The sequence below is a fragment of the Dama dama genome, chromosome Y, assembly GCF_033118175.1.
Source record: "Dama dama isolate Ldn47 chromosome Y, ASM3311817v1, whole genome shotgun sequence".
Taxonomy (NCBI): Eukaryota; Metazoa; Chordata; class Mammalia; order Artiodactyla; family Cervidae; genus Dama; species Dama dama.
In genome coordinates, this window is record NC_083715.1 from 12,038,523 (window position 1) to 12,060,853 (window position 22,331).

The 22,331-nt window shown below is 40.5% G+C and overlaps 1 protein-coding gene across 1 annotated transcript in view; it reads right to left on the reverse strand.

The window, feature by feature from the left end:
* Positions 1 to 346: 346 nt before the first annotated feature.
* The window catches only part of LOC133053661 (uncharacterized), a 33,570-nt gene continuing 11,585 nt past the window's right edge, over positions 347 to 22,331 (reverse strand). The window contains exons 5-18 of the mRNA XM_061138178.1: positions 13,631 to 20,072; positions 13,005 to 13,498; positions 11,862 to 12,953; positions 11,502 to 11,732; positions 11,304 to 11,435; positions 7,772 to 10,841; positions 7,099 to 7,267; positions 6,294 to 6,553; positions 5,999 to 6,132; positions 5,589 to 5,889; positions 3,926 to 4,061; positions 3,303 to 3,550; positions 1,112 to 1,245; positions 347 to 619 (exon numbers count right to left, since the gene is read on the reverse strand). Of these exons, the coding sequence (XP_060994161.1) occupies positions 347 to 619; positions 1,112 to 1,245; positions 3,303 to 3,550; positions 3,926 to 4,061; positions 5,589 to 5,889; positions 5,999 to 6,132; positions 6,294 to 6,553; positions 7,099 to 7,267; positions 7,772 to 10,841; positions 11,304 to 11,435; positions 11,502 to 11,732; positions 11,862 to 12,953; positions 13,005 to 13,498; positions 13,631 to 20,072 (13,116 nt within the window). The remainder of the gene's footprint in view (positions 620 to 1,111; positions 1,246 to 3,302; positions 3,551 to 3,925; positions 4,062 to 5,588; positions 5,890 to 5,998; positions 6,133 to 6,293; positions 6,554 to 7,098; positions 7,268 to 7,771; positions 10,842 to 11,303; positions 11,436 to 11,501; positions 11,733 to 11,861; positions 12,954 to 13,004; positions 13,499 to 13,630; positions 20,073 to 22,331) is intronic.

The window sequence follows — 22,331 nt, forward strand, 5'->3', positions numbered from 1 at the left end:
ATTTCTTAATGTAGGTATCAAGAATTATTTTCTATTTTTCAATTGAACTGCACTTAGTGGTTTAGAGAGCATGCTATTTTTTTCTTGTTTCATAGTTTTTATTTTCCAAATTTTGTGCTTACCTTTTTGTTGATGGTATATGTTTGAGTCCTCTTACAATTTCAATATTTAGCAAAATAAAATTAATTTTTCAAAATAATCTGAAGGCAAGGAATTATCTTAAAACTTAGTTTATTCATAACATATATTCCTAGGTTGTACAGAGTCTTAATTTTCTTTAATGTTGTTTAACATTTTTATTACTTATAGTTTGAATAGATTAGCCCTGCCTTATATTTGCAGTGAGTTACAAAAGTCTTTGTAGTATAACAATTATTATTGAAGAAAATGGCAGGGTGGTTGGCTGTTTTATGAGACTAGAGGACTTAGGCTTTTCCATCCAAGGCATGAGTGCATGGTTTAATGGATGCCCTGCCTTTGCTGAAGTGGATAATATCCATGAGAAGTGGGGGCTTACAATGGTAGCCAGTGCCTTCAGGCTAGTGAGGCCTATTTGTCTCCAGCTTCCATTCCTAGATGTTGGTCTGCACATGACAGCACTGCCTGGACTCACTGGTTCCTGTGAAGTTAAAGGTAGAATTTAGATTCAAATCACCATCTCAGATTCTTCATTCTACATTTTCAAGCTGGTATTCAGAGAAATAGCAAGACTTTAAATAGGTACATAGGCAAATCAACTTTATCATCAAACACATTAATATTACAAGTGACACTACAAATAAAAATCATTGACCATAAAGATTTCATTTGTAAATGGAAAATTTAAAAAAAAAAAGGTTTATTATGTGATGGACTCTTAGAAACAATGATTTTATAATTAAAAGTGCATAAAATAAATGAGATACAAATTTGCTTGGAGAGCATCAAATCAGTTGTTAAGTTTGGGTACAGAAGAATGACAAATGTAAGATAAGTCAGAGATTAGTCACATAGTCTTTGAGCAATTTTCTTAGTTTCTTATTTTTATCATTTATGGATGATTTGGTTTACTTGATTATATATGGGAAAGGTGTATCTTCTGTAGAATTTTAAAGGAAAAAACCTGGCTCACCACACTTGTGTCAGAGTCTTTGTCTTGTGTAATGAAGCACACAATAGAACTCCCTATATCAGGGTAAAGGTGGGCACAACTTGAAGCTCCTATCATCTGCATCTGTAATATTTCAGGATTTTCATCTGTCTCTCCTAGAACAGTTGGAAAAAAAAAACTCAATGGAATAGTTTATCTTGAAACACCAGCTTTGGAGAGAAGACCACAGTCTCTAGCATCCCTTTATTTCTAAGTTTTTATGCTAAGATGTTTTATCACTGTCATCATTAGCAATTTATTCTACAAATGTATATGTTCCAATCTTTTCACTCATTTTTCAAATGCCACTGTTGTTAATTAGCAAGTACCATTTTACTTGTAAGTTCAGAAATTTCAACTTAAATCCAGTTTGATTTTCTTAAAAAGAACAAATTAAAGGACACAAAAACATCTTCTTATGTTCTAAAGATACAAAACTGTTTGATTTTATCTATTTATTTTATCTATTTATTTATAAAAATTGGTTACACACAGAAAGATCTCCCTTGTTTTGTCTTTCATCTTTAAAATTTTATAGATTCATAATAAAGCTATCATTTTATTAAATAAAAATTAATTTCATATAAAATGATAAAAACATTAAAAGGAGGAGTAATGGAGACAGTAGTGATACAGTTCTTCCTTGAGGAGTGGTTTCTGTGCTCCCATGTTTACTGCAGCATTACTCACAATAACCAAGATAATGAAACAGCTCAAATGTCTATATACAAATAAATAAAAAGCTGAGGTATGCCTATGCAATGGCAAGGCATTCAGTCTTTAAAAAAAGGAAAATTTTCTTAATTATAATGGATGAACCTGGAGGAAATTATGCTAACTGTAATAATCCAGTTACAGGAAGATTGATACTTAGTGATTCCACTTGTATCAGATATATCATATAAGTGACTGAACAACAACAAAATATCTCATGTATTCAAATTCGTAGATGTGGGAAATAAAATGATGGTTTTCAGGGCCTGGGTGCACAGAGAAATGGGGTGCTGTTTGAAAGTCATAAAGTCTTCTAAGCATGGTGATTAAGTGCTAGAAAACTGCAAAATCTCTTTCAGTACAAAAGTGCCCCTAAATTTAAGAATATTGTATCATGCACCTAAATTTTTTATTAAGAAAGTAGTTCTCACATCATGTGTTCTTATCACATATGCACACAGTGGGGAACACAAGTCCCCTTTTGGAAATGATGGGTAAGTCTATTAGCTTAACTAAGTGGTTTCACATTTGTATTGCTGTTGTTTAGTCACTCAGTTGTGTATGACTCTTTGTAATCTCATAGACTGTAGACTGCCAGCTTATCTGTCCCTGGGCTTCTTCTGGCAAGAATACTGGACTGGGTTGCATTTCCTCATCCAGGAGATCTTTCTGACCCAGGGATCAAACTATGCACTGTAGCTGGATTCCATACCAGTGTACACCTGGAAAGCTGCCTCATAGTTGGATGGATAGTTCCGAATTCTTGAAATTATGCAGACTAAATATGCACAGTTTTTTTTATTTGTTTGTTATATCTTAATAAAGTTATTAACTCTAAAAAGAAATACTTCTTCCTTAAATTTTTACCATAAAAAATATGAACCAGAAGTAGAATTGCTGGCTCATATAATAGCTCCATTTTTAGTTTTCTGAGGAACCTCCATACTGACCTTCACAGTGACTGTGGCAATTTACAATACCAGAACAGTGTAGAGGGTTCTCTTTTCTTCACAACATCTTCAGCATTTATCTGTTGTTTTCTTGATGACAGTCATTATAACATGTATTATTTAACTTTGGTTTTGCTTTGCATGTCTCTGATGATTTTTGATGAACAAACAAAAGCAAAGAGACACAACTATGTAGATACAGAGAACACAGAGTGGCTACCAGAGGAGGATAGGCAGGGGGAGAAGGAAAGGGGTAAATGGAGGTTTAAATATTTGGTGTTGGATGAAAACTAAGTTTATGGTGTTGAGCAGTGATTGTATACACAAAGTAGAAATTATAATGTTGTATAGTGGTCCAATATTCTTCCCTGGAGAATTCCATGGGCAGAAGAGCCTGGTGGGCTACAGTCCATGGGGTCACAAAGATTTAGATGCAACTTAATGACTAAACCACCACCACCACTGTCTTATTTAAAATCAGTGCCCTAACAAATAAAATAACTACTAACCTGGCTTAAGAATTCGTGGCCCAGAGAGCCAACATTCTGAGCTGTTCAGATTCTTCAGATGACCCAACGGTGCTAAAAGCTGAATGGGAGTCTGGACCTCTTGAAGGAGCAGCAATGCTAGATCGTTTCTTGCTGCCCCACTCACTAATCGGAATCTTTCATGCAGAAGAATGGTAGAGACCTTAACAATTCTCAGAGGTGCCCCAGGGTGCCTCAGGCCTAATATTACAGCTGTGTCCTCTGGATTCCTATGTGAGTAGTTAGAGAATAATTAGTATAGAATAATAATTAGAATAGACTCCCTTGGAAATTTGAATCATTTAAATCTACTATATTAGATTTTCTTATGTATTCCTTAGCCCTGATACACCAAGTTCATACTTTACATCAAGGGACATAAAGCTGGGTTCACAGACAATATGATTACAGAAACATTAACTGGCAGAGATAACAATCAGCCAAACACAGAGGCATGTTTTCTTAGCCTGTAGCAAAGATGCTGTGAAGGATAAGAGAGATGATTCAGACATAACATGAAGTGACTTTGTTCAAAGAATGCTTCAACAAAGTAATTTGGAGATACTAGGCTATAGTATAGTGGAAGATTCACGAGGCTAACTTACATATTCCTGACACAGTGGGCCGCAGTGAGTACCCAAGAGCTGCTAACAATGGAACCACTGCAAATTTGACTACTGCAACTGATGATCATGGCCTGCCAAGGCATGGCATATCTCAGAGAAATTTGATCTGCCAAAGCTGAGGAAAAACATTAAAAATGAATTCAGCAGGGTTCTCATATATACCCCATCTAAAAATTGTTCACCTCTCACAGCTCTGCTAAGCATGCCTATTATTAAATTGACTTGCAAACACAAACTTAGCATTTTTGTGAACATGTTACCTCCCTGGAAATAATTCTCCCCTTATTATTGCCTTTTCAAATGTGTAACTTTTAATGGTCCAGGTTCAGGTTCCTCCAGCTCTCCCACTGACTTACAACAATATAAGAAAATAAACTAGAAAACCGTAAAAGACAATAATTTGATTTGAAAATGTTACAGAAATAAAAACTGTAGTTTAAGTGAACTGGAGGGGTGAGCTGACTAAATGTAAAACTTAGTGACATGACAAATAGACATACGGAATAGGAAATTTCAGCAAAATGCTCATATTTAAAAAGAAATAGGAACTCGAAAAGTGGGAGTTGAAGCTAAGTATGCATGTGTGTGTGTGTGAGTGTGTGTGAAATGGTATAAATAGTTTAAAATAAACTATTTTAAAAAGTAGTAAAATTGAAGATTAAAATTTGTAAAAATTTGATTCTGCATTCATGCATACTCTGAGATAGCTGTGTGAATAAACTTTGAAGAATTTGGCCATAAAATGAGATAATCTCTCTCGTTTTAAAAGCATACTTCAGTGTGGATATGGCAATGTGAGCCAAGGCAAATGACTTTAGGTAAAAATGTAAAATGTAGGAATATTACTGAATCAAAATAGATCTAACTTACTTTGATGAGTGTAACTTGTTTCATAAGAGTCAAGGAAAGTAGAAATGATAATCATCAAAATATATCATTGTTGGGTACATAGTAAAACAAAACAAAATAACAAAAGCAAATTGCTTATTCATTTCTGACTCTTTGTGACCCCATGGACAGTAGCCTACCAGACTTCTTTGTCTGTGGGATTTTCTAGGCAAGGGGACTGGAGTGGGTTGCCATTTCCTTCTCCAGGGGATTTTCCTGACCCAGGAATCGAACCTTGGTCTCCCACATTGCAGGCAGACAATTTACCATCTGAGCCACCAGGGAAGCTGGACACATAGTACCCTCCAGAAATAATTACATATTGTCAACAAAACCAACATATTTAACTTAAACTTCTAAAATTACTTTTATAAAGCAATAAGTAATAGTAAAGAACTTTGTATTAGGCAAATAAGAAATTTGAGTTTCTGTGCTAACCCTATTCCCAGGTTGATCTTTAACAAATGATGAATCCAGTGTACTTCCCTAGGTTTCAGAATAATATATTAAGATTAATATAATGATAATGTCATGTATAGCACATGGGTACACAAGAAAGTTAAATAATGTGTCAAGGATTAACTGTATTTGTAAGCCATAGACAAATAATTCCTGTCTTCATTGTCATAAAAATTCATGCATTACCAGGAAAAAAAGAACACAACATTTTCTACATCCCCTTTTCTAATTTCATTATCCTCTTCTCTTCCTTTCCTTCTAACACATCACTCACTACAATTTTCTTGGATCTTACTCTGAGGCTGTGGCAGAGAGATGAAATGTGGCCGGATGGAAGCAGGTATGGAGGTAAAAGCTGAGGCATTCATAGAGGTAGAGACTGAAAGGGAGATGGAAGCAGAGGTGGTCATGGGCCCTTGCTTAGACCAGGGTGCATGGCTGGGTCGTGTAACTCCCTGGAGCCAGTAAAGGAAAGGGCTCACTTGGCTGAAGACGTAAGGCTTTGTGCAGCGTTCATCAAAGTGAGTCAAGATTCCCACCTGCACCCAAGTGTCCTTTTGTTGTAGATGACACACAAGGGGTGCCCCCAGATCACCCTGAAAGAAATAAAGAAAAATAATATTTTAAAGGAAGTTAGGAAATAACTTCTTATGTTGAAGGATATTCCTCTCTTTCTCCCTGCCTTTTGTGCCCTCAACTCATCACCTTACAGCCAGCCTCCCCCATAGCTTTCTTGGCTTCCACACAGAAAGTAAATTCATTCAGTCGGGGCCAAAACTGGGCACATGTGATGACTTGCAGGATGCTCAGGTGCCTTTTTTGCAAAATTCCAGGACTTCCTAGTGGAAAACAGAGCATAGAGAGTTTAAACATTAGCCTAGATTAGAAGGGGAAATGTGGCTAAAGAAGAAGATAACCAAAAAATCTATTACACATTATAAAATATTGATCTTTCCAAATATGTCATTGTCCTTCAATCTTAGTTTTCTGCATTACTCACCTCTCATGAGGGACCAACTGGGTAGCCAGCAGTCATATAGTTGTATATTTTTCTCTTGCTCTATGTTCTCCTCCAGGCAGATAGGAAGAACCAGGGGTTGAAAACGCAATGGTTGCTTCAAGAAGATTAGACCAGGTCCCAACGGTCCTCTAGGGCCCAGGTAGGGCATGGCACGATGAACGCCTACAATTTGAGCTTGAGCAGGATCTTGAAAATCAATAAGCCCCACCTGAACATGGGCCAGTGCTTCTGAGTTTTTTCTGGGAGGAAAATTTAGCAGTCATTTTAATGTGACATATTTCAATGTGAAAAAAAAAAAAAAAGTGTTTAGAGATCATATGAATCAAATGAAATCTAGGTGAACACTAAATTACTAGTTTTATTCTCTTCTTTACTTGCTGCCAACATATAATATCTTATTAGGCATAATATGTTTGGATACTTACAATATTTTATATTCTACTATTTATAATGTTTAACATTGAGTGATACAGACGTGGAAAGTACCAGCTGAGCCACAAGGGAAGCCCAAGAATGTTGGTATGGATAGCCTATTCCTTCTCCAGCAGATCTTCCTGACCTAGGACTTGAACCAGGATCTCCTGCCTTGCAGGCAGATTCTTTACCAACTGAGCTATTAGGGAAACCATGCAAAGTTAGGAGTTAAAATATCCCATATAATATATAACAGATCCACTCTCTAAGGAAGAACAGCTTCTTTGAAGGAATATACCATTAATGAACTCAAAATCTTCATATTTTGTAATTATACTTTAACCCTTTGAAATGACTGATTCATACTCACATGAAATTTGCACATCTAGCTGTAGTGAGAATCCACTGTTCATTCAGTATAGAACCAGCACAGAAATGGGAGAAAGAGAGTTGCACAGAAACCATCCAAGGGAATTCACCCACTTCAGCCTCCCAGCAGTTGGGACAGTGTGGAACAAGGCCAGGGCGTAATCCACACTCTGTAGAAGGAATCCATAGTTGGGACAGGGTGAAGTTAATGGTACCACCCTTCTTTCCCTGAACATGTTGACTTCCTAAGTTTAGATTTTAGGAAAATGCCTGTAACTTTTCCATTTTTCAGGAATGCTTGGAAATATATGTACATTTTAACCCTATAAAGTTAGATATTTTAACAGTTTGTCTACACTCTCTATGAAAAACCCCAAATACCTCTATTCATTTCCCAAGTGGAATAGTAAACTATTTCTAAGCACTAAAGCTCTTATACTACTCTTCTCTGTATAAAATTTAAATCTTAAACTATTACTGGCAAAATAAGATATTTTCTTAATTATGTGGATATATCTTAAGATGATATTATTTATTACCTTTCTTGATGCAGGTTATAATTTTAATTTGGCCCTACCACAATTTGACGTGATCTCTGGTCTATCCAAAAACTGGTTTTATGTTCCAGCAAAGACATATTCCCAAATAGAGTAACTCAAATAAACTGAACTTGCCTGTGACTTCATGAGAAATAACGGCTGTCTTGAAGAGTGAGAAAGCCTGGAGACTCTCTTTCCAGACCACACCCAGGCGACACTCAGCAAGGGAAATATTAAGTTCAGAATACTTAAGAAGATCTTGTTCATGCTGATTAGACTTCGTTCCAGGCTGAGATCCAGACATCAGAGATGGTTGCTTTGTTAAAAGAGTGGCTGGAACAGCATGCAAGGATGAAAAAGTATGGGAAAGAATGGTGTCTTCAGTAAATTTTGAGGAAGATGGTTCCTGGAAAGAACTGTCAGAAGCAGCTAAGGGAAGAACAGGAGAGAAGGCCATAAGAGGAAGAACTGAGCAAGAAAGAAAAGTACAGGGTGAAGAAAACGTGCAAGAAAAGATTGAACAGGTAAGGGACAAAGAACATGAAGGTGGGAAAAAACAAGGAAAAGGAAAGGAAAAAGATGGATAAAGTGGGTTGAGAGAAGTAGACGGGACATCAGGGCTTCCTTTTGTTTTGGTAATTTGTAATTCATTGCCAAAGTTCAGGTAACCAGCTCCTCCAGGAAGTCGTGTGCTTGAAAGTGTAAGATAGAGAATATTTGTGATTTCACTGGGTTGGACAGAAGTTATTTGACCTTGACTTTCTACTGCAGCTATTTCAGTCGACAAAGCTGCAAAATACTCATGTAGGGAAGGAACAGTTTCTATTGGTAAAAATATTACATGGTTAGACCAGGAATCAAAGTGACTAATTGTTGCCTCTTGTTCAACTTCAGGAGAAGCAAATGATGTGATTATATCAGCTTTATAAATGATGCCAGGCCTTATTTCTGTTTCAGGCTGGATCCATATTCTGACTGTTTCAGGTTTATGAATAGCCAGGGATGCAACATTACCAGTTTTAAGGTGAGGCCCAGGATTGACTGCCTGAGTTGCTGGTTGGATCCAAGCATTAACTCTACTAACGTCAGGCTGCATCCAGAAACTCAATATTTGAGACTCAGAAGGAATCCTCAGTCTGACTTTTTTCACTTGGACATGAAACAAAGATTTGATTGTATTGGCTTCCACCTTGATCCTGGGTCTGATTGCCTGTGTTTGAACATGTGTCCAGGGTTGATTTACAGCAGCTTTTGGGTGAGACCAGAGGTTAATTATACTAAATCCAGCCTGGGTCCAAGGATGGACTGACTGAAAGTCAGGTTGAATCCAGGGTCTATTTACATCAGTTTCAGTCTGTAACCAAGGTGTGTCTATACCAGCTTCAGATAAGTTGGGAGGCTCAACCACCTGACTTCCAATCTGGGTCCAAACTGGAATTATTTCTGTTTCAACTTGGGTCCAGAATCTGATTGTATCTACTTCAGGCTGATTCCAAGTATTAATTGGATCTATTTCAGACTGGAACCAGTGCATTATTATTATTGATGTATGAGTCTCAGGTTGGTTTGAAGGGTAGATCTCTAAAGTTTCATATTGGGTCCATGGTAAGATTGTAGAAGATTCAGTATGGAGCCAGGGTTGACATGTACCAGTTTCAGACTTGATACAGGATTCAACAGAACTAGTTTCATATTGATTCCAAGGACTGATTGTGTCAAATTCATTTCGGACCCAGGAACATGTCATCTGAGATTCCAAGTTAAATGAGGTCATAACTGAATTTTGACTCAGTGACCAAAATGTTACTGACTGAGATTCAGATGAGGTTAATGATTTTCTTATATCAGTTTCATAATAGAGTCTGACTGTGTAGGTTTCAGCTTGGATCCAAGGCTCTGTCCAAATTCTGATTGAATCACTTCTAGGCTGAATCCAGGGGTGAACTATTTTCAACTGTGTTTGGATCCAAGTAGTAACTATTTGAGATTGAGTTTGGGGCCCTACTCTTATTGCATTAATTTGAGTTTGGAACCAAGGTTTGAAAGTATCAGCCTGGGTCAATAGTGTGATTGCATTAGTTTTAGATTGTGTCCAAGGTCTGACTAGTTCAGTTTCAACTTGGGTCCAAGCTCTGACTATACTACTTCTTGGTTGAGTCCAAGAGTTGACTGTACTGGCTCCAGTTTGGATCCATTTTCTTACATCCTCAGGTTCAGAAAGGGGCCAGAACCTCACTGTGTCTCCCTCAGACTGGTTCCAAGGGTGGACTGTACCAGTTTCAATCTGAAGCCATGACATGACTCTAGGAGTTTCATGTTGGGCCAAGGGCTTCACTCTAACTACTCCAAAATGGGTTGAGGTACTCATTCTTTGAGACTCAGATTGGGCCCAGGAATTTATTTTTTCAGAGGATATAAACCATGTTTTGCTAATATCAGCTTCAGTTTGGGGCCAGAGTCTAGCTCCTTGGGACAAAGGTACTACCTGTGATATGAGGGTTCCAGATTCAAGAAAGGTCATTGTATTGACATTATCAATTTCAGGATGTGTCCACAGAGGAGAGCCTTGATTTTCAATTTGGTTCAAGGATCCAAAAGTATCAATTTGAGGATTTAGTGAAAAAATGAGTGTACCACTTTGAGGCAGATTCCACCTTTTCTTAGACTCAATTTTAAGCACTGGCCAAAATTTGATTGTATCAATAATATTTTGTGTGAAAGAACTGAATGCTAGAGATTCAGCAGATGCCCAAGGTGTGATTATGCCTCCTATAGATTCTGTCAAAGTATTTATTGGAAACTGACACTGGGTCAACGGTGTGACTATGTAAATGACCTTAGTCTCTGTCCAATATTTTGGGGTTGAATATTCAGCCTGAGTCCGCAGTGTGACTGTGGAAACTATTGGCTCTGTCCAAATATTTAAAATTTGCTTTACTCCATGAGTCCATGATGTTATTGTGAAACTTTCAGTTGATGTCCAAGGGTTTGCTGGTGCAGAGTCAGACTGAGTCCACGGTGGGCCTCTGTAATGCACATTCACTTTCCAGGTATTTGTAGCTGGATTTTCAATCTGAATCCATGGAGGGGCTATGAAAAGCCTAGCCTCTGTCCAGGTATTTACAGCTGGACTTTCAGTGTGTGACCACGGTGGATCTGTAAAAGGGACATTCCATGTCCATGCATTTACAGCTGGACTTTCAGCCTGTGACCATGGTCGGGCTGGGAAAGTAAAAATCTCTCTCCAGCTATTTACAACTGGACCTTTATTTTGAGTCCATGGTGGGGCTGTGAAAGGCGATATCTCTCTCCAGGTGTTTACAGCTGGACTTTCAGCCTGAGTCCACGGCAGGGCTGTGAAAGGAGACATCTCTCTCCAGGTGTTTACAGCTGGACTTTCAGCCCGAGTCCATGGTGGGGCTGTGAAAGGCAGAGTATCTCTCCAGTTGTTTACAGCTGGCCTTTCAGCCTGAGTCCATGGTAAATCTGAGAAAGGCACAGTTTCTCTCCAGGTATTTATGGCTGGAATTTCATCCTGAGTCCACGGTGGGGCTGTGAAAGAAGACATCTCTCTCCAGGTGTTTACAGCTGGACTTTCAGCCTGAGTCCATGGTGGGGCTGTGAAAGGAGATATCTCTCTCCAGGTGTTTACAGCTGGACTTTCAGCCTGAGTCCGTGGTAGAGCTGAGAAAAGCACAGTTTGTTTCCAGGTGTTTACAGGTGAACTTTCATCCTGAGTCCATGGTAGAGTTGAGAAAGGCACGGTTTCTCTCCAGGTGTTTACAGCTGGCCTTTCAGCCTGAGTCCATTGTGCAGCTGTGAAAGGAGATATCTCTCTCCAGGTGTTTACAGCTGGAATTTCAGCCTGAGTCCACGGTGGGGCTGTGAAAGGAGACATCTCTCTCCAGGTGTTTACAGCTGGACTTTCTGCCTGAGTCCATGGTGGGGCTGTGAAAGGCATAGTATCTCTCCAGGTGTTTACAGCTGGCCTTTCAGCCTGAGTCCATGGTAAACCTGATAAAGGCACAGTTTCTTTCCAGGTATTTATGGCTGGACTTTCATCCTGAGTCCATGGTGCAGCTGTGAAAGGAGACATCTCTCTCCAAGTGTTTACAGCTGGACTTTCATCCTGAGTCAACTGTGCCGCTGTGAAAGGAGACATCTCTCTCCAGGTGTTTACAGCTGGACTTTCATCCTGAGTCCATGGTAAATCTGAGAAAGGCACAGTTTCTTTCCAGGTATTTATGGCTGGACTTTCATCCTGAGTCCATGGTGGGGCTGTGAAAGGAAACATCTCTCTCCAGGTGTTTACAGCTAGACTTTCAGACTGAATCCATGGTTGAGCTGAGAAAGGCACAGTCTCTCCCCAGCTATTTACAGCAGAACGTTCAGCCTGAGTCCATGGTGGCTCTATGAAAGGCACAGTCTCTCTCCATGTATTTACAGCTGGATTATCATCCTGAGTCCAAGGTAAGCTTATTAAAGGTAAAATCTCCCTCCAACTATTTAGAGCTGGACCTTTAGCCTGTGCCCATGATGGTGCTGTGAAACTCAACATCTGACTGAAGCTATTTACATCTGGGCCTTTATCTTGAGTCCATGGTGGGGCTGTGAAAGGCACAATATCTCTCTGGGTATTTACATCTGGACCTTCTGCCTGTGTCCTTGGTGGGGCTCTCAAAGGGACAGTCTCTCCCCAGGTAATTAAACCTGGACTTTCATCCTGTGTCCATGGTGGGACTATAAAAAGCATAATCTCCCTCCAGGAACTTACAGCTAGACCTTCAGCCTGTGTCCATGGTAGGGCTGGGAAAGGCACAGTCTCTCTCCAGGTGTTTACATCTGGACTTTCAATCTCTGTTCTTGGTGGGGCTCTGAATGTTACAGTCTCTCCCCAGGTAATTACACCTGGACTTTCATCCTGAGTCCATGGTGGGACTGTAAAAGGCACAGTCTCTCTCCATGAATTTACAACTGGACCTTCAGACTGTGTCCATGGTGGGGCTGTGGCAGTCAACATATCTTTCCAGTTATTTACAGCTGGACCTTTATCTAGAGTCCATAGTGGGACTGTGAAAGGCACAGTCTCTCTCCAGCTATTTATAGCTACAGTTTCAGCATGAGTCCAGAGTGGGTCTGTGAAAGGCAGAGTTTCTCTCCAGGTATTTACATTTAGACCTTTACTCTGTATCCATGGTGGGGTTGTGAAAGGTACATTCTCTCTCCAGGATTTTACAACTGGTCTTTCAGCCAGAGTCCATGTTGGGGCTGTGAAAGGGGCAGTCTCTCTCCAGGTGTTTACATATGGACTTTCAATCTCTGTTCTTGGTAGGGCTCCGAATGGGACAGCCTCTCCCCAGGTAATTACATCTGGACTTTCATCCTGAGTCCATGGTAGGACTGCAGAAGGCACAGTCTCTCTCCTGGAATTTACAGCTGGACGTTCTGTCCAAGTCCATGAAGGGGCTGTGAAAAGCACAGTCTCTCTCCAGGTGTTTACATCTGGGCTTTCAATCTGTGTCCTTGGTGGGGCATTGAATGGGACAGTCTCTCCCCAGGTAATTACACCTGGACTTTCATCCTGAGTCCATGGTGGGACTGTAAAAGGCACAATCTCTCTCCAGGAATTTACAGCTGGCCTTTCAGCCAGAGTCCATGTTGGGACTGTGAAAGAGACAGTCTCACTCCAGGTATTTACAGCTGGACCCTCAGCCTGTGTCCACAGTGGGACTGTGAAAGGCAACATCTCTCTCCAGGTGTTTATAGCTGAACCTTTATCTGAAGTCCATGGTGGGGCTGTGAAAGGCACATTCTCCCTCCAAATATGCACAGCTGTACTTTCAGCCTGATTCCAAGTTGGGCCTGTGAAAAGCACAGCTTCTCTTGAAGTATTTACATCTGTACTTTCAGCCTGAGTCCACGGTGGGGCTGTGAAAGACACAGTCTCTCTCCAGGTACTTACTGAGGTGCTTCGAGCCTGAGTCCGAGGTGGACCTGTGAAAGGCACAGTCTCCCTCCAGTTATTTAAAGTTGGACCTTCAGCCTGTATCCATGGTGGGACTATGAAAGACACAGTCTCTCTTAAAGCATTTACAGCTGTACTTTCAGCCTGAGTCCAAGGTGGGCCTGTTAAAAGCACAGTCACCTTCCAGATATTTACAGCTGGATCCTCAGCCTGTGTCCACAGTGGGGCTGTGAAAGTCAACATCTCTCTCCAGTTGTTTATAGCTGGACCTTTAACTTGAGTCCATGGGGGATCTGTGAAAGACACAGTCTCTCTCCAGATATTTACATCTGGACCTTCAGCCTGTGTCCACGGTGGGGCTTTAAAAGAAATAGCTTCTCTTGAGGTATTTACATCTGTATTTTCAGCCTGTGTCCATGTTGGGCCTATAAAAAGGACAGTCTCTTTAAAGGAATTTATAGCTGGATTTACAGCCTGAGTCAATGCTGGTGATGTTAAAGACTCGGTCTCTCTCCATGTATTTGCAGTTGAACTTTCAGCCTTTGTCCATGATGGGGTTGTGAAAGACACAGTCCATGTCAAACGAATTAAGGAAAACTGAGAATTGGTCCATTTTCTTCCTATATGTATAGACTCTGGACTGAGATTCACTTCACTTGGTTCAATTTGGGGCATTGTTATGACTCTATAATTTTCTATATGTATCCCATGTTTATTTGCTGAAGATTCTACTTGTGTTGATGGAAATGGCTCAAAATTAGAATGCATCTGAGGATTTATCCTTGATCTTCCATATTTGACCCCAAATGGGATTGTGTAAGCTAATCGTTGTATCTGGTAATTTGGTACTGGAGATGCACCCATAGCCCACTTTGTGACTGTATCTACTGTAGACTTTGTCCAGGAATACAATGCTGGAGATTCATTTTGGTTCCACTGTGTGACTGCGTTCGCTGCTGTCCACGTCAATGGATGTACTGCTGAATATTTAGCCTGTGTCCTTGGTATGACTGTGGAAGATACAGGTTTTATCCAGTGATTTACGGGTGGAGAGTCAACCTGACTCCATAATGTAACTGTAGTAGTCTCAGGTTGTATTGATAGATTTATGCCTAGAGTTTTGGATTTTGTCAAAATATGTATTGGTAGTGACTTGGACTGTGTCCAGGGATTTACTGCTGGGAACTGAGCCTGAGTCCATAGATTTACTAATGGATATTTAGTCTGTATCTGCTTTGTATCTGAATCAGCTGCTGGTCGTGTCCAGGGAATTCCTGATAAAGATTCAGACTGAGTCCATGGTTCAATGATATCGTCCTCGGGCATTATTCCAAGTTTTACTTTTGAAAAACTGTACTTGGTTCCTGGTGTGAATATATCAGACACGGTGTCTATCCAGACTTTAACTGCTGTAGAGAATCCTGTGGTCAATGGTGTGAGTGTTTCAGAACTTGCCACTTTCCAGGCCTTTTCCTTTGGAGATTTAACCTGGATCCATGGTTTGACTCTATCAGCTTTAGGCCTTGACCAGGGGTTTTCTTCTGGAGTAAAAACCTGAGTAAACAATGTGGTTACATCAGTTATAGGTCGTGTGAAGTTATATACCAAGGAAAACTCACTTTGGATCCAGTGTGTGACTGTTTCTGTCACAGGCTGTGGCCAAGGCTTTGGTAATGCAATTTTAGCCATGTTCCACAGGGTGATTGTATCGATTACAGAGACTGTTGAGGGAATTACTGCTGGAGTTATATTCTGGATCAACAGTGGGACTATGTCATATTTAGATTTTGTCCAGGGATTAACTGCAGGAGATATAGCCTTGATCCATGGTGTGATTTCACCAGCTACAGCTGTTGTTAAGGGACCTGTTGCAGGAGATTCAGCCTGGATCCATGGTTTCACTGACCTTGATAAAGCTATATCTATTGCTGGAGACTCAGCCTGGGTCCATGATGTGAATGTGTCAGCTTCAAATTGTGTCCAGGGGTTTAAGGTTGAATATCTAGCATGGGTCCATGCTATAATTGGGTTGGTTTCAGATGGAGTCCATGGATTTACTGAAGCAAATTGAGCTTGGATCCATTGTGTGACTGTAGCCATTTCAAACTGTGACAAGGGATTTACTGCTACAGGCATAGTCTGGGTGGAGGGTGTGAGTGTATGAACTATGAACTGTGTCAAAAGATTGATGATGGAAAAATTTGCCTGGGTCCAGAGTGTAAAAGTATCGGTTGCAAGCATTGCCCAGGGATTTACTGAAGGGTATTCAGTCTGATTCAATGGTATTACTGTATCTGCAATAGCCTCTGTCCAGGAATTGACTGCTGGAGATTCAGCCTGAGTCCAGCGTATGATTGTGTCAGTTACAACTTGTATCCAAGGATTTAATTTTTGAGATTCAGTCTGAGTGTTCTGTGTGATTACATCAGTTTCATGTTGTGTCCTTGGATTTACTATAGGTGATTCTGTTTGGTTCAGTGGTGTAGCTGTGCCAGATATGGGCTGTCTCTGAGGCTTCATTACTGGGTATCCAGCCTGAGTCATCTGTGTGACTGTGGAAGCTATAGAATTTATCCAGGTATTTAGTGCTGGATATTCAACTTGAGTCCATGGTGTCATTGTAGAAACTACAGCTTCTGACCATGGATTTATCATTGGAGATTCAGTCTGATTCCACCTTGTTACTATATCTGCCAGAGAATCTGTCCAAGTCTCTACTGAAGGAAATTCAGCCTGGGTAATTGATGTTACTATATCAGACATATTCTGAATCCATTGATATTCTGTTGGAAGTTCAGTTTGAATCCACTGTATAACATGATCAGATGCAGAATCTGTCCAGGGATTTACTGCTGGAGAATCAGTTTGGGTCCATAGTGTATCTACATCAGCTGCAAATTGTATCCATGGATTTATTGCTAGAGATTCAGCCTGGGTCCACGGTATGACTGTGGAAGCTACACTCTCTGTCCGACGATTCACTAAAGGTTCAACCTGAGTCCATGGTGTGATTGTATCACTTTCAACCTCTATCCAGGGATTTACAGCTAAAAAATCAGCCTGAGCCCATGGTGGAGCTGCATAAGCAATAGCTTGTGTCCAAATATTTATTCCTGGACTTTCTGGCTGGGTCCAAACTGTCACTGTATCAGTTTCATAATGTAACCAACTGTTTATTTCTGGATTTATTTTATTGGTCCATGTTGAGATACTGTCAGTTTCAGGCAGTCTCCAGGAATTTATGGCTAAAGATTCTGTTGGGGTCCATGTTGTGACTATATTCATTTCAGACTTTGTCCAGAAATGTAATAATGGGGAATCAGCCTGAGTGTACAGTGTGACTACATTAACCACAGGCTGAGCCCATAAATTTATTACTGGAGATTCACCTTGGGTCCATTGTGTAGCTGTCCCAGCTGCACTTTCTCTCCATGGATTTACTGCTGATGATTCTGCCTGAGACCAAGGTGTTGCATCAGTGACAGCTTTTGTCCAGGGAGCTATATTTAAAGGTTCACTGTGGGTCCATTGTATAATGGCATGTGGTATAGACTGTAACCAAGAATTTACTATGAAGGAGTCAGTCTGTGTCCATGGTGTAACTGTGTTAGTGTCAAATTGCATCCAGGGATTTGCCAGTAGAGATTCATCCTGTGTCCATGACTTGACTCTATCAATTGTAGTTTTTGTCCAGGGATTTGTCTCTGAAAACTCACCTGGAGTCCACTGTGTGACTGCATCAGTTATAGGCTGAGTCCAGAGATTTACTACTATAGATTCAGCCTGAGTCCATGGTGTTACGGTATTAGATACCAGATGTGTCAAGGGCTTTACTTCTGGAAATTTAGCCTTTGCTTGTGGTATGATGGTATCAGCTATTTCTGTCCAGTGATTTACTGCTGGAATTTTACTCTGGATTGATAATGAGACTGTGCCAGTTTCAGACTGTGTCCAGAGATTTACTTCTGGATATTCAGCCTGAGGCCAAAGTATTAATGTACCAGCTTCATTTTCTGCTCCAGGGTTGTTGATAGCAATATCTGACTGAATCCAGGGTCTCATTGTGTCAACTTCCGATTGAGTCCAAAATCTATCTTTATTACTCTCAGTCTCATTCCAGGGCTTGAGTGTTTTAGTATCATGCTGTGTCCAGGTTTCTACCTCATAAAATTGGTCCCAGGGCTTGAGTATTTCCTTTTTGGACTGCATCCAGTGGTGGGATGTTTTGATTACTGGCTCTGTCCACAATGTGACTGTTTCCATTTGAGTCCAGAACCAGGGTTTGACATTTTCAGCTTCAGTCTGAGTCCGTGATCTGTCTATATTACCTTCAGATTGGGCCCAGTAATGGGGTGTTTCTATTTCTGTCTCAATCCAAGGTTTAAATGCATCAGTTTGAGTATTCAACAGAGGTCTGACTGTAATAGCTTCTGGTTCAAACCAAGAAATTATTGTTTGAGTTTCAGTTTGGGTCCAGGTCCTGATTATATCAGTTTGTGTTTGCAACCAAAACCCCATAGCATCAACTTCAGGCCTTGGTGTAATTGTAATAACTTTAGACTCTGTTGTGAGTTTTAAAGGAGATTTTTCTGGCTTTATCCATTGTTGGATGCTGCCAACTTCAGACTGAATCCATGGTCTGACTGTGTCAACTTCAGGCTGAGTCCATATGTAGGGTGTTTTAAAGGCTGCCTGAGTGTTCAGTATTATTTGGTCAGATTTTGTCAAGAACAAAGATCTGGCAGTACCAGTTTCAGATTGGTCCCAGGGTCTGAGTGTTTCAATTTCTGAGTGGGTCCAGGATCTGACAGCATCTGCTTCTGACTGGATCAAAGGTTTATATTTACCTTCTTTAGTCTGAGTTCTAGGTCTGAGAATTTGGAATTTAGGCTGAATCCAGTGTCTTCCCTTAGTCTGTAACCACAGTTTGGTGGTATCAGCTTTCAGCAGAGTCAAAGGTCTTCCTGATTGTGTTTCTGACTGGGTCCAAGTTTGGACTACGTCAACTTCAGGTTGAGTCCATGGTGCAGTTGTGTCAACTTCAGTGTGGGTTAAAGGATCAATTATACTAGCAACTGTATGAATCAAAAGCCATGTTGTATCTTCAGTCTGCGTCTGGGTTTTCACTGCAAAATCACCGTGCTTACTCACTGGATTCATTCTATCCGTTTGACTTAAGGAGGTGATTGCACTGGCCTTATACTGGGCCACAGGCCTATTAGTATTGCTTGCAGATGAACCCCAATTAAGGAGCATATTAAGAGTTGAGGAAGTCCAAAATTGAGTTGGCTTAGGTTCAGGGAAAATCATGTGTTCATATGTCTTTTCTATAGGTCCTTGGGATTTAACTATATTTAGGACAGGCTGAAACCAGGGTTCTGAGGTAGGAGTTGCTGTAGGATATTGAGATCCCTCTTCATTTAGTATGGAATGAGCCGAGAATCCAATCTTATTAATAATCAAAGGTATCCATGGATTCATGTTATAAGTTATGGATTGAATAACAGTATTGACTCTATCAGCAACATGATGTATTTGAGTTCTAAAACTCTCCTCAGCAGGTTGAATGTGTATCACTATTTCTGTTTTATCAGGCATATTATGTGTCCAAGGTCTAACACCAGATGTAATACGCAGCCAGGGTCTCCCTAGAAATTGACCTTGGAAAGGAACCCTACCATATTGAACTTGCGACTGAACATTATTTATCTCAGAATGAGCTTGGGATCCGTCTACATCACTTGAAAACAGAATATGTGATCTATCAGCATTATTTAATGGTGGAGTATAAAGCCCAATTATACCACCTAAAGATTCAACCCAGTATCTTAATGAATCTGTCATATTTCTATATTTATATTTCACTACATCTTTCTGAGGAAGGTTCCATGGTGTAGTTATATCTGGTGTTGGAGTGTTTTGAGGTTGATAAAGAACTGAAGGATCAGACATATCAGTTACTGCAGTATTCCAGGACACAGCTGTATGAAAAGGATCCCATGATTTAACAAGAGGAGAGGCCCAAGATTGTACCATTAGGGAATTGCTAGCTGAGGAGTTCTGACTGCTTTGAAGGTATAACTGTGAACTTCCAGGAAACGAATCTCTGTTATTTGGACCAAAAAATACTGGAGGAGGATTCCGGTGCTGTCTGTTCAGTGGGAAAGTGCCAAATTTTCCCCTCCATGACTGTATAGAGAATCCATGGGAAGACAGAAATGCAGAAGCACTTTTTGGGCTAAGCCTATATTGATTATCATGTTCTACCCTAGAAGAAAAACTGCAGGGTAGAGAAAAAATAGGATCCAGTGACGTCTGGGATGCCTTGATAAGCCGTCTCATCCAAGGAAGGTAGGGGGCTGTCTTGATGACAAGAATTGGGTCATAACAGGCCATTGAGGACTCACTGACCAGGCCTACCAGTTCCCAGTGGTTGCCAAAGAGACAGAAAACAGGACTACCCTGCTGTACCTGAATAAGGAAACAAAGATAACCCATATATATATATATATATATATATATATATATATATATATATATATATATATATATATATGACAGATATATACAGTACATATATATAATAATAGATATAAATACATAATATAGAAAATAATTATAAAATATAATTATATATTATACATGCTTAACATAATTAAGAAATGCATTAACATATATATAATTTATATATTTTTGTACAATTATAAATTCCAACATAACATGATAAAAAACAAATGATATATGGTGCCTACTTCAAAGAGGTCTATGAAATGACATAGGTACATATAACTATTCTTAAAGAGAAAAGTCACATAGTAGGGGAAAATTTAGAGAAAACTTCCAAATTCTTAAAAAAAACAAGCTATGCATTCAACTTCTTGCACTGTTAGTTGTTATCCCTGTAGTTGAGTATGTCTAGGCAGATTACCTCTACTTATATTAGTTTGGTTCAAGCTATCATTTCTGTTTTCTTCTCACCCATCTTTATCCTAGCATTTCTTCTCATCCCAACAAGCAAAATGAACTCAATGTAAAATCCAAAGGCTTTATGTTATTGGTCCATGATTTCAACACTATTTTCCCCTTTTGTTCATTTTTCTACAATCTGAGAGTCATAATCTCCCATTCTTCCCATAGTTTCAAAGATTATTTCTAGGAAGTTCTGTATTATTCAAATTTATCCATGAAAATATTCCACCTTTCTTTGTGATCTTAAGGATAAAAGTCTCTATTCATTTGTTACATGATCATGATGCATGTTTACATATACATGTATGATTATGTGATTCTCATAAACATTACATTTATGTAATGCAGTGGATGGGTGAAGCACAAGCTGAATCAAGATTGCCAGGAGAAGTATCAATAACCTCAAATATGCAGATGACATAACCATTATGGCAGAAAGCAAAGAACTAAAGAGCTTCTTAAAGAACATGAAAGAAGAGAGTGATAAAGTTGGCTTAAAACTCAACATTCAAGGAGGAGCCAAGATGGCGGAGGAGTAGGACGGGCAGACCACTTTCTCTCCTACAAATTCATCAAAAGAATAACTGAATGCAGAACAAACTTCACAAAACAACTTCTGATCGCTAGCTGAGGTCATCAGGCGCCCAGAAAAGCAGCCCACTGTCTTCGGAAGGAGGTAGGACAAAATATAAAGATTAAAAGTGAGACAAAAGAGCTAAGCACAGAGATCCGTCCCGGGAAGGGAATCTTAGGCGGCATTGCTTGGGGTAGGGTCCGGGCCTGAGTGCCCTGAGGACAATCGGAGGGAGCTTCTAGGAGTTGCCAACTTGAACTGTGGGAGACCAAAGGAGAGAGAGTAAATTAACCGGCCGAACACACTGCCGGCCGTTCGGAGAACAAAGAGACCGAGAAAATCCAGAGAGGAGCTCGCAGGCTGGGGACCGGCCCAGCCCCGCTGGAGGCAGGAGGCAGGGGGGAGGGGAAGGTCGAAGCGAGACACAGGGCGCAGGCACCCGACCGGCGTGGGCGGGGACTGGGGCTGGGGACGCAGAGGGCAGAGGGCGCAGGCACCTTACTGGCGCCAGCGGAAACTGAGACTGGGTCCGTGGAAGGGAGTGGGCACGCCACACCTGGGGAGAGTGCGCCCACCAAGCCCCTGGCTGCCTGGACCGCTCTGACGAGGAAGGCACAGAGAGCAGGCGCAGCTTTTCGTTCCGCGCTTTTGTGGAACACCCGAGGGCTGGAACCTCGCGCAGCGCGGGGCGTGCTCCATATAGAGCAGCCGGGAGCCTGAGCAGCGCAGACGGAGAAAGCAGCGTCAGCCCCGCCCGGCAGCACAAGCCCCTCCCTGCCCCGCAGAGCGACAGAACTAGCTACCTGAATAAGAGTCCACCTCAGCCCGCCTGTGTCAGGGCGGAAATGAGGCTCTGAAGAGACCGGCAAACAGAAGCCAAATAAACAAAGGGAACCGCCTCAGAAGGGACTGGTGCAACAGATTAAAATCCCCGTAGAAAACACGGACTACACCAGAAGGGCCCTATAGATATCGAGAAGTGTAAGCTGGAACGAGGAGCTATTTGAAACTGAGGCGAACCCACACTGACCACAAACAGCTCCAGAGAAACTCCTAGATATAATATTACTTTTTTCTCTTTTTTTTTTTCCTTTTTTTTCTTTTTTCTTTTTTTCTTTTTTATTATTTTTTCTTTTTATTTTTTTCTCTATTATTTTCCTTTAAAATCCCCTATTACTCCCCCATTA